This window comes from Schistocerca americana, chromosome 8 (genome assembly GCF_021461395.2).
Source record: "Schistocerca americana isolate TAMUIC-IGC-003095 chromosome 8, iqSchAmer2.1, whole genome shotgun sequence".
NCBI lineage: Eukaryota > Metazoa > Arthropoda > Insecta > Orthoptera > Acrididae > Schistocerca > Schistocerca americana.
Genome location: NC_060126.1, coordinates 158644440 through 158656511, shown reverse-complemented (window position 1 = coordinate 158656511; position 12072 = coordinate 158644440). Strand labels below are relative to the sequence as shown.

At 36.8% G+C, this 12072-nt stretch overlaps 1 protein-coding gene across 2 annotated transcripts in view; it reads right to left on the bottom strand.

The window, feature by feature from the left end:
* The window catches only part of LOC124545218 (fatty acid synthase-like), a 435708-nt gene that overhangs the window by 152572 nt on the left and 271064 nt on the right, over positions 1-12072 (bottom strand). For both annotated transcript variants that reach the window (XM_047124086.1, XM_047124089.1), the window contains exons 26-27: positions 9240-9416; positions 660-858 (exon numbers count right to left, since the gene is read on the bottom strand). In XM_047124086.1, the coding sequence (XP_046980042.1) occupies positions 660-858; positions 9240-9416 (376 nt within the window). The remainder of the gene's footprint in view (positions 1-659; positions 859-9239; positions 9417-12072) is intronic.

Sequence of the window (12072 nt, the reverse complement as noted above, 5' to 3'; positions counted from 1 at the left end):
TGGTCTTTTTAGAGTGAATGGTCCCAAAAGAGACAATAGAGGAATGACCACAAATAAAAATACTACATATAAATATTCTGTCAACAGCAAAGCAGTAAAAAATTGTTGAAGAAGAAACATAGTATTTATAATGACCATGAAAACCACAAATAATTTATTGGTTACCATCAAACAATTATGGAAGAACATTTAGCTCAAACTAAGTAATGCACCTGTGGGATGCCAAAGTCACTGACAGAGCAGGGGGAGGTCAGGAAGGTGGTTTGATGTTGAATCATGTTCAAAAAATTCAATACACGACTTCTAAGAAAATATATAAAAGAACAAGGAGCAAAATGATGGGCAGATTTTTATTAACATGAAATCAAATGAGAAGTGACATTCAACTTGCTTGCAGGTGATATGTGTATGACATGTAAACAACCCTTATTTACACTACCTCTCAAATACATTTATAGTTTTCATAAAACAGCATTTTCACTCTTGTATAACTTTTGTTGTATAGCTATAAGCAAAAGCAGTTAAAGAAATCAAATGTCAGCCAACAATGCAAAAAACATGCAGTCAATAGAAAACAGTTTTAATGCCAATAGAAATAACTGATTAATGTACTATATTATCATTTTTTACTAACATAAATCAAATGTGAGGATATTTACCTAGTTTGCTATCATTTGCCAAATCAAATTTTCCTATTTCAAGAAACTGTCCTCCCCTTGCCAGACATCGGACTGATGCCTGGAGTTTTTCCTCTGCAAGGGAGTTCAGAACAATATCAACTCCACGACCCTTAGTTTCCTTCATCACCATTTCCTCAAAAGATGTGTCTCGAGAGTTGCCAATATGAGATTCAGGCACCTGTGAACAAACATAATATATAAAATCTATGCACTTCTGCTCATTTCCAAAATTTTAGGAAACAACATTTTGCCTCTATGTGCATTTATTCTAGTTTTATAACTTTCACAAAGAATCAAACATTCACTTCCATACAGAAGAGCCCATTTTGCTGTGACATTGTGGAACCTGCATTGTATTTATTTTCTAATCTGTGTACCAAAGCCTAAAACGATATTCTATTTCATTGATTGTATTTTGTTAAATTCTTCTATATGTCTAGTTTGCAAACTGCGAAATGTCACTACCAAAATATGTGTTTTATTCTATTCAAATTTTTTAAATGCAAACAACTTCCTGGGGAGGACAATCACAATGAGAGACATTATAACTAATAATACCAACACTTCATAGCCATTCAAATTATCATAAAAATTATAATAATTAAAAATTCAAGAATGATGAGGTGCTTAATTTGCAACTACTGGTTTCATATCAGTATAGGTTTATCTATCAAGAATACAGATTACTATGTGAAAATTTTTAAATGGTAGAAATACAGAACCATAGTGTTGGAATTCAGCAGAAATCAATGACGAGTACTTGTTGTTGTTGAGGTCTTCAGTCCAGAGACTGGTTTGATGCAGCTCTCCATGCTTCCATAATGTAGATGGACAATCACTGAGTTCCAGCTTTTGTTAAGTTATCCATGTGAACAGGCAAATCACAATCGTGGGTTGCCATAATAAACTTGAGTACGCCCAAAAGACACTTGTCAAAATATACAGAGTATGACTGCTGAATAAGCCATGCCTAAAAAAAAAAAAAAAAAAAAAAAAAAAAACAGAGCAGGGGAAAAACTAATGATGAATGGGACACTACTGTGAACATGGATAAAATGCCTAAAAATTAAGTAATATATAGGGAAATTACAACAAGTACACAAGAAATATCATCCAAAAAATAATACTCTAGTATGGAACCGAAACATCGAGAATGGAAGAAATCTGAAAAATAGCTTACTGGATTATACCCTGTATGATACAATATAAGATCTAGTAGACACCAACTGTATAAAACCAATGAAGTAAAACTTAAAATCCTGGGTAATGTACGTATTTCTGCTGTATTGCTAACAGGATGATGTGTTGTAAGCAGCCGATGGAAGCTAGCAGTAGACTGGAAGGCCAAAGGCCATGGTGCCTAAAAGGAAAACAAAATAAACACATGAGCAGCTGCAAGGTTTACTTCATTGGTTTTATATAGTTGGCATCTGCTGGATCTTTTTCTATGGGGAGTTGTCTAGTAAGCTATTTTTTAGATTTCTTTCGTTCTTGACATTTTGGTCCCATACTAGAGTGTACTCTTTTTAATGATATTTCCTATGTACTTATGGTACATTCGCAAGACATTAGTTAATTTGTAGGCATTTTATCCCAATTATTAATTTTCCTCCACATTTTTAGAGGCCTGACTTATTTGGCAGTCCTGCTTTGTGCATTTTGGAAAGCATCTTTTGGTGGTGAATTTTATTATGACAACCCACCACTGTGGCTTGGCTCTCAAAGAGGATAACTTTCTAAAAGCTGGGACTCCATATTGGTCCAACTAGATTATGGAAATATAACCATTGTGAGTACTCATCCTGGCTTTTTATTGAATGCCAACAGTATGGTTCTGTATTCCTACCATTTCAAAAACTTCTCTTGTATTCTTGAGAGATAAACCTGAAGATGCATCTACACTGTCATGAAATAAGTAGTTGTGAATAAAGCATCTTCATACAGCCGAGTGGATTTTTGGAAACCCTTCATAATTATTGTCCTTTTGTAATAATTTTTATGATAATTTGAGTGGTTATTGAATGCTGAGTGTTGTTATTGTTTTCTTTAAATAGACTGAAGTACTTACTCTTCAAAGACTCCTCCCAGTTACAGCCATTCTCTCTGTCATAGTTTCTGAAATTTTTACTTTATGCATATCTTTGAAATTATTTTCACTTTCAGACATTAGTATCTAGTCATCTAGAAACAACAATATTTGCAGTGTTGTGTTTGTGGGAGCATTCAGGAGTGAGATGGAGAGAGAGGATAGGACAGCAAGGTGCAGTCATGAGGTTAAATGGAAGGTGGGGATTAGTGGAAAGGAAGAGAGGTAAAAAGACTGTGGGTGCATTGCTGGAACAGAGGACTGTGTAATGCTGTAATGGGACAAAGACTAAGAGTAAGGACAAAGTCTAACCACCCAGGACTCCCTATTGTGGCCAATTACTGTGCGCCCACTGAGAGAAACACTGCTCTCGTAGCCCAATACCTTCATCCTATTACCTGCAACCTATCCTCCTATATAAAAGATACTAACCATTTCATCCAATCACTCTCCACAGTTCATGTTTCTTTACCATACAATGCCTGCTCATTACTATTGATTCCACCTCCCTTTACTCTAACATCCATAATGCCCATGGCCTTACTGCTATTGAACACTACCTTTCCCAAAGACCGATGGATTCCAAACCTACACCCTCCTTCCTAATCGCCAAAGCTACAACCTCTTTCCTAATTGCCATGACATACCATATTCTAACCCACCTACAAACAAATCAAGGGTATGGCTATGGGCCCTGTGGGGCCACCTCCATTGGGCTGTTTGTGCAAAGGATCCCAACCAGGAAACCTAGCACAGCCTGCCACGGCACTGGAGTGCGCATGCTTCTACATCACTGTCGGTAACTTCCAGAACCTCATGAACTCTCTTCCTACATATCTGCCATGCAAATGGTGGTTATTCAACCTTCAACACCTTGCCACATTAATGTGACTGGATCGTGTACTTGGCTCAGTAGTAATGGCTCCATGGTCTGGAAAGTCAGTGTAACAACCGGGAGTGTGGTGTGAAGACCACATGCCATTCTGTAGCACATCTGCACGATGCAGCAAAGCAGAGGATGACATGGTGGCTGGTTGACACTCCTTGGGTCCTCATGGCCTGGACAAGGAGCTTGTATAATATTCACATTAATGTCTGATCATTAAGACCGGAATGTCACATACACATTAATGTGACCACCACCATATGTTACAAAATTAAAACATCAGCATGTAATAACCACTCACAGATGGAAGGTGGCAGCACTTGCAGTGGAGGGTGTATAAATCTTGTTGTGTGGGCGGGTGGGTGGGGTTTCTTGCAGAACAGTGCAGTCATTGTCGTAACACAGAAATGGAGCAAATTGCCCACATCCAAAAGGGCACAATCACTGGCTTTCAGGTCAATGGTGGAAATATTTCCAAAACAGCTAAGTCTGTAAACTGTTTGCATGCTACCATGCTTAAATTATACCATGGATGGCAAAATGGCGCTATCCAAACCCGACACCGAGGTAACTGTTGTGGATCATGGGCCATAGATGATAGGGGTGAATGATGGCTGGCTGCAGAGGTGTGTACTGGTAAATAGACATGCATATGTTGAGTAACTGACCACTCTGACAAACCTAGGGGCTACCAACAGTGTCTCCTCAATGACTATTCAAGAATGTTGCTGCATATGGGCCTCCACAGCAGGTGTCTGGTTCATGCTCGTTTTATTGTTATTGCTTGCTGGAAATAACTTACGGCATGCACATATAGCAGGTTTTATTATTGTTCCTGGTTCTGACACACTTGCCAACCCTTCTGGGCTTTGGATGCATGGCCCATTCTCAGAGAGTCTTCTGTTCTTGGGAAATACATCCTTATGCAATATGTTCTGCTGCCAGTGTCTTTCCAAGTTTTTCCATCTAGACAATGTACTTGCACTCCAGTTAGGGCCAGTCAAGCGACTGCTGTTCATCAGCAACAAAGGTTGGAATGTGTATGCCAATCCTGCAACTGGATGTCCACTGAGTGGTGAAAGGTGACCTTTCAAGATAAGTCATGTATTATGCACTATCTTAAGGATGGTTGTTGGTGTGTACAGCATGAAAGTCTGAAAGCAAACTTCCTACAACAATCATTGGAAGGGTCCAGGAAGGAGGACATTCCGTGGGTGATCTGGTCAATCTAGAAGGCACAATGGATCAACCAAGTATGCATCTATCATTGGAGACCATGTCCACCTCTACATGAAGTTCATATTTCGTCAGCACAATGGCATGTACCAGCAGAACACTGCAACATGTCATGCAGTTCACAGTGTACATGTGCAAAGAGCCCCAGGGTGAATTTATTGCACTCTCCTGGGCACCAAACTCCCCAGATTTAAACACAGTTGCGAATCTGTCAAACCACCTCAATTAGGCTAGTGCAGCTGGCCATGACACTGGACTCAGCATGGTTGCACATCCCTGTTGGTACCTACCAGAATGTCACTGAATCTCTATTGTACATCTCACAGCAGTCCGCACTGCAAAAGGTGGCTATTCTGGCTTCTGACAGGTGGTCACATTAATGTTACTGGACATTGTAACTCCTCAATTGCTATCATAAGGCTGAGTGCATCCAATATCAGTTCTCTCATCAAGAAAAGGACCTTGGCAATGCCAGGAACTGAATCCAGATTCTCCGTAGAGCAGACATTTATGTTGACCACTCAGCTGAAGAGGTAGTCATGATTGCTCTAATGAAAGTATTTTTAAGTTTTCTGTTATACCGTATGATAATAACAACTTTTATCACCCCATCTTACTCCAAACAATCAAACTTTGTGCTTATAACAATGGGCTAGTTTCTTGCTTTTGCCAAGAAGTTGTTTAAAACTTCTCATTTATTTGAATCTATATTGTTTCTGTTGAGTTTGGTGACACCATGGCAATTAAATCATTGGCTTACATTGAGTTGGAGGAATTAGCAAATTCCTCATAGATGCATGAAAACTTTCCAAGTTTGTAGAAAATGACACTAATGCATATGAAAGCAAATGTTCTATCAGTGATGACAATTCACAGCCTGTACAAAATAGGAAACAGTCTTTTCTTTCTAAAAATCACAATACATAATCTCAGTTATACCCACAAGCACAAAATGGCTGCCTATCAGGTTCAAATATCACCAAGAGTATATCAGAAATTACCAGGTATCCAAAAAGCTCAATAAGTGATGCAAAAAGTTCATCTGAAGTGGAATTTGTTCAGAGTTTGTAAATGAAAGAATAAAAGTATCAAACATTGAAGGGAAGTGAGTTTATCATCAACATGGACAAACATTGAAGATTCTGTTTTTCATGCATGCTTAGGACTCTTATTCCTTGTGACTGTATATCGATAACATGGGAAGGGTACAAAAAGATTGTGGGATATGGATACCGGTTGAACATATTTCAAGCAAACATTCCCAATGCAACTTCCGTACATACCATCTGCTCTGCCACTTGATAAAAAATTCAGAAGAGAGGAAAGATAACATGATGTCAAACTTGCTGTAGTTCATAGTATTTTTGAGAAGTGGGTAGAAGTCCCTTCTAAACGGTATAATCCAGGAGAAAATATTACTGTTGATGAGCAATTAGTAGGATTTAGAGATTGCTGTCCATTCAGACACCATATCACAAGCAAACCAGCACTATATGGGATCAAAATATGGACTCTGTGTGACAGCAAATCTTTGTACATATTGAAAGCCAGAACCTATACAGCAAAGGATAATGGATTGGCACCAAAAATCCAGGAATGAGAGTAGTTTCTGATCTCATTTCTGAGTTTCAAGATTAGAATACCATGTGTGACATTTTTTTTACATCATACAACCTGGAACAACTGCTCCTGAAAAGGAAATTAACAGTATTGGGAACTAATACAGAAAAATAAACCAGAGCTTTCACAAATATACCCAAGAAGAGGGTTCGTAGCTCTTCGTTCTACTTCATAAATGGCACACTGCTGTGGCCAGTTATATTCCATACAGAAATATAAATGTTGTTCTATTGAACACGCTCTAGCATTATGATGAAATCAGTGACATTGTTGATAAGATCCTAAAAATGATTTTGAATTATAATTCAATGAAAGGGGATGTAGACAAAGTTTATTAGCTAAACAGGCTTGCTACATGCTAACAAAAAACCATAAATATTAAAATACGACATTTTTCTTAAAATAAAGTCTGTATACTATTATCATTTTCAACAACATACAGGAATATAACAATGTCAACAACTGCATGAAAAATGTGTGCTAGTACAGGTTTTTTGCATTATTTTAATGTCAAGTCTTTTGTACAAGGCTGGGAAGATAATTATGGTCAGTGAAGGCTGAACACACTGAAAAAGATGCTATCCTTTGTTTCAATGACTCCTTTACAGCCTGTGCCATATGGGTCCTTCCCACCAACACCAGCTTTTTTTGAATTGTGCAGGTAGAAACTTTCCCTGCAATACACTATGTTCCCGTAACCCTCCTGGCCTCAACCTTTGTTAGTCATTGTCCTCTCCTATCCAGCCCCTTCCATGTTCCCATTCCAACACTACACAGCCATCATTCCACGACCACACCTAGTATTTTTATTTATCTCCTTTTTCGCTACTCCCCCCCCCCCCCCCCCCCTCTCCCCACGTCTCCACTGCCCTCCGTCTAACCTGCAGAGCTTCACTGTCCACCAGCCCCACCATACTATCCCTCCCCTTCCCCACCCTTCTCCTTACTCCCAGTCACTACTCCCATCATGCACTCGTGCTGCTACTTGCAGTGAGGTTACAGTTATCTGCAACTCAGCATCTCCGCTATATGGTGAGTAGCAATGTTCCTTCTCACAGTATTGTTACATTCCATCCTGGATTTTCCATTGTTTGATTCATTAATCTCTACTTTATGAAACCTTATACATTAATGAAGAATAAGCTTATGCACAATTAGTTCTGCTCCAACGGAATACAGCCAAGACTTCCCAAAAAAATTTAGAGAACATCATTTTGCCTGAAATATGTAATTAATTCTGGTATACATTATACAAAAGCATACAAGAAGAATGGATAGTTTCTTCAAGGACCAAATAACACAGAATAAACTGTTTGTGTGACAATTCTGAACATGCAGACTCATAAACTAAATGCATATTATTAGAATATTTACATATTTTCTTTATTAGTTACAAGTTGTTCTTGGCAGTGCATTGCTGTGGCTCATTCTGCTTAGATGGAAATGAAAGAAAAGAGAAAGCAAATGTTTCTAATATGTATAGGAATTGGATATATCTCCTCATTTCCTTTTATACCCTGTCTTTGTCCATCTCTATCTGTCCACTGTTTCTATCAGTTCACCCTCTTTCTATGCCCATCTTCCGCTTCCCTTCTCTCCATCTCTTCCTGATCCCTCTCTCTGTCCATCTCCTCCTTTCCATTTTCTACATTCATTTCCTCACACCCCTCAGTGCATCTCCTTTTATCCCCTCTCGTTGATCTTGATCCTTGTTTATCGTGATGCAAATGCATTCTGTAGTGGTACTCCAATCATAAGCTGATTAGCCATAAATACAACTTTCCTGTTTGCTAATAAATTTTCACATTTATGTATTCCAAATCTGCATATATTATATACATTTAAAAATTCTTATATAAAAACACGTTCATACATGACTGCAATGTTGTGTCAAAATTCCAAAGCAATTGATGAAGAACTTCCAGAGATTTATCATTTTATACACATAAACATTTCCATTTCCATTTATATGGATTACGCTTTTCTGACTTGTCCATTATCATCTGCGTAATTTTTTTTCTGTGTGATAAAACTGGACCAATTAATATACAGAATGATAAGTTACAGGAAGAAGGCTACTTTTGAACTTCTTTTTAATTTTTATTTGTAATAAATCATTAGTTTTGTGGAGAGTGAACTTATCACACTTAGTTACCACTCCTGATTGTCATCAATCATCAGATAATTTACTTTGTACAATATCAATATTCAATTGAATATGGATCTTTAGTCTACTTTTCTAACCCTGTCTTTCTTAAGAAGTATCTCTCAGACTGAAAGCAATAACAAGTGACCTCTTTCTCTGTTTTCTCTTATTCATTCATTTATATCTCATTTTACTTCATCCCCCAATTACTTTGTGGTTTGAATTATGTATTTTTTTCTGTTTTGGTTCATGTACTTTAATACAAATTTACAATTTTTTCAGTATGGGTACTTTCAGCTTGCTGCACCTTATTAACTCTTTTAAATAATGATTGGCATTTTCCCTAGAAACAGTTATATATCCGAACATTCATATGTATGACGATCAACTCCAAGAAAATGTTGTGGCCCTTGGCATTGCATTCTTTTGAAAATATTGTCCCATATGTCTTGAAATTAAGGAATAAATGATGGAAGATCAATGAAGAGGTCACTGGAGATGTATCACAGAGGGAAACATGACCACATTCCAAGTATGACTGAAAATGACATAGCCAAATGATTGTAACTGAAATATAAGACTCACCTGTGGGAAGTTTTTGAGAATAAATTCTTTCTTTTGTTGTGTTCCAACAGTGGTGAAAACAGTGCAGCCATGAAACAGGCAGTAGGTGATGGCAGCTTGTCCAATACCACCACTACCTGCATGGATCAGTACGGAGTCACCTTTACGAAGTCCACCTTTTTTAAAGGCCATCAGAATCTGAAAAACAATAGTTAATGTGTAAAATGACTCTATTAAATTTTACATGACCTACTGGCCTCCATCTAAACTCTTAAAATGTTCCAAATGGAAAACAGGATATTTACTAAAATATACTCATCACTAGTCAGTTACATGATACTTTCTGGTCTTCGACAACAAGCTACACTTTTGTGCATACCTCATGTTTGTGAAAAATGATATGTCATATACTGATTCATATTATTTACAGCCAGGTGTATAGGTCACCCTCTTTCTCCAAGACTAGTAGGCTTACATCCATATTAGGGTTGTTGGATCAACTATTGTTAAGTATATACGGTATATGTGTGTATGTGTGTGTGTGTGTGTGTGTGTGTGTGTGTGTGTGTGTGTGTGTGTGTGCGTGTTTGGAGGAGGGTGATGGGTTATGGGCTCTTAATGACAAGGTAACCAGGACCTTTACTCCCAGTCTCTCTCCTGTTCATATATCACATTAATACTTGTTCCATAGACCGTGAATACGACATTTTGTACTGATGTGGAATGTGTCAGTTTAACACAAGTTTTCTTTAAATGATATAAATTTTTTTCAATTACTACTTTACATCTAAAAATTCATCTATTGCAGAGAAGGAGTTGTCATTCAGAAGTTCTTTTAATTTGCGTGCTATCTGTCACAATTTTAATGTTGTGTGGCAAATAACCAAAGATTTTTGTGGCAGTGTAATTCACCCTTTTCCAAGCCAAAGTGAGATTTAACCCAGAATGGTGAAGATCATCCTTTCTTCTTGTGTTGTAGCTATGCACTTTGTTATTTTTTTGAATTTGCCATGGTTATTAATAACATATTTCATAAGTGAATATATGAATTGTGAAGATACTGTAAATAACCTGAGTTCCTTAAATAAATATCTGCAAGGTGATATTGGGTGGGCTCCAGCTATTATTCTGATTACACACTTTTGTGCAAAGAATACTTTTTCTCTTAGTCATGAATTACCCCAAAATATAATGCCATGTGAAATCAGTGAATGAAAATAAGCATTGTAGGCTAATTTACTTACATGTTTATCACCAAATTTGCAATAATTCTCATAGCATAAGTAGCTCAACCTAAGCGTTTCAGCGTATCATCAATGCGTTTCTTCCAATAATTTGCTTTTCTCTGTCTGACAGACAGCACAACAGAGAATCCAAGGTTTACAAAAATAGCTAAAAACTTCAGAATAGGGACCTGTATATATCTACAATTATAAAAGTACCATTATTTAGTATCAAAAATTTTCACACTATGATAAATTTTAACATATATGGCAACTCCTATCTCCGTAGTCTCTCTACTTGCAGGTGCTGAAAGCTTATATCCACCTAAATTTACCTTTTCCATATCTGTGACTATACAATCACATTATCACACATCCTTTAATGTACTGCAATTTTGGTCAAATTTCACATCAATGCACACATCCAGAATTTTTGAATGTTCTGCCTTAGCAACAAACTTCTGTTCATTGTCTATATTTACCAATGCTGCTACACCATGTACTGCACAGAACTGTATATAATGTGTTTTCTCAAAATTTAGTGAGAGTCCATTTGTGAAGAACCACTTAATAATTTCTTGAAAGGCTTGCAGACAACCACTTAATAATTTTCTGAAAGATATTATTTACAATTTCCTCCTTAGCTAATTCTTATTTGTTGGTTGTGATTGCTATACTTGTCTCATCAGCAAAAAGAACTAGTTTTGCATCTTCATGAATACAGAGTGGCAAGTCATTAGTATATATTAAGAACAATAAGGGACCCAAGACTGAACTCTGTGATACCTCCCCTGTCAGAGGACTCATCTAATTTCTGCAGGCTATCTGTACTGTTGATTTCAACCTTCTGAATTAAATCATTTGTCCACTATCCCACACATACCACAATACTTAAGCTTATCTGGAAGAAGCTCATGATTCACATGGTCAAAAGTTCAGTTATTCAGAGCATCCAATATTTGATATGTGAAAGCATATGTAATATTTTCTGTTGAAATGCCTTTCTGAAAACCAAATTGACATTTTATTAGTACTTCATTTTTACAAATATGTGAAGCTACTTTTGAATACATTACTTTTTCAACAATTCTGGATAAAACTGAGATTGCATGGAAGTTGTTGGCATCAAACCTATCCCTTTTTTATGCAATGGTTTACTAATATCATGTTTCAGTCTATCTTGAAAAATGTCCTGCTTCAGTTAGCTACTTCATATATGGCTGAGAATCTTACTTATCCGTTGCAAACAACCTTTTAGTACTCTGTTGGAAATGCCATCTGTTCCATGGAAGCTTTTACTTTTGAATGAATGTATTATTTTCCTAATATCACTAGGAGAGGTGGGTTGAATTTCAAATTTATCAAACTGGATAGGTACGTCTCTTCCATAAACTGCCTTGCACTTTCTAATAAATAGCTGGATCCTATTTTCTCTACAACACTTAAAAATGAATATTACACATATTTTCTACTTCTGACTGTTTATTAACAAGCTTTTCACTGAGAAAAACAGTCTTTCTTTGCTCTCAGTTGTCGTGTTTCCCTTTTAACAATATTACAAATTGTTTTAATTTTATTATCAGAGGTGCTAATCTCAGACATAATGCACATACTTGTGGACTTTTTAATAA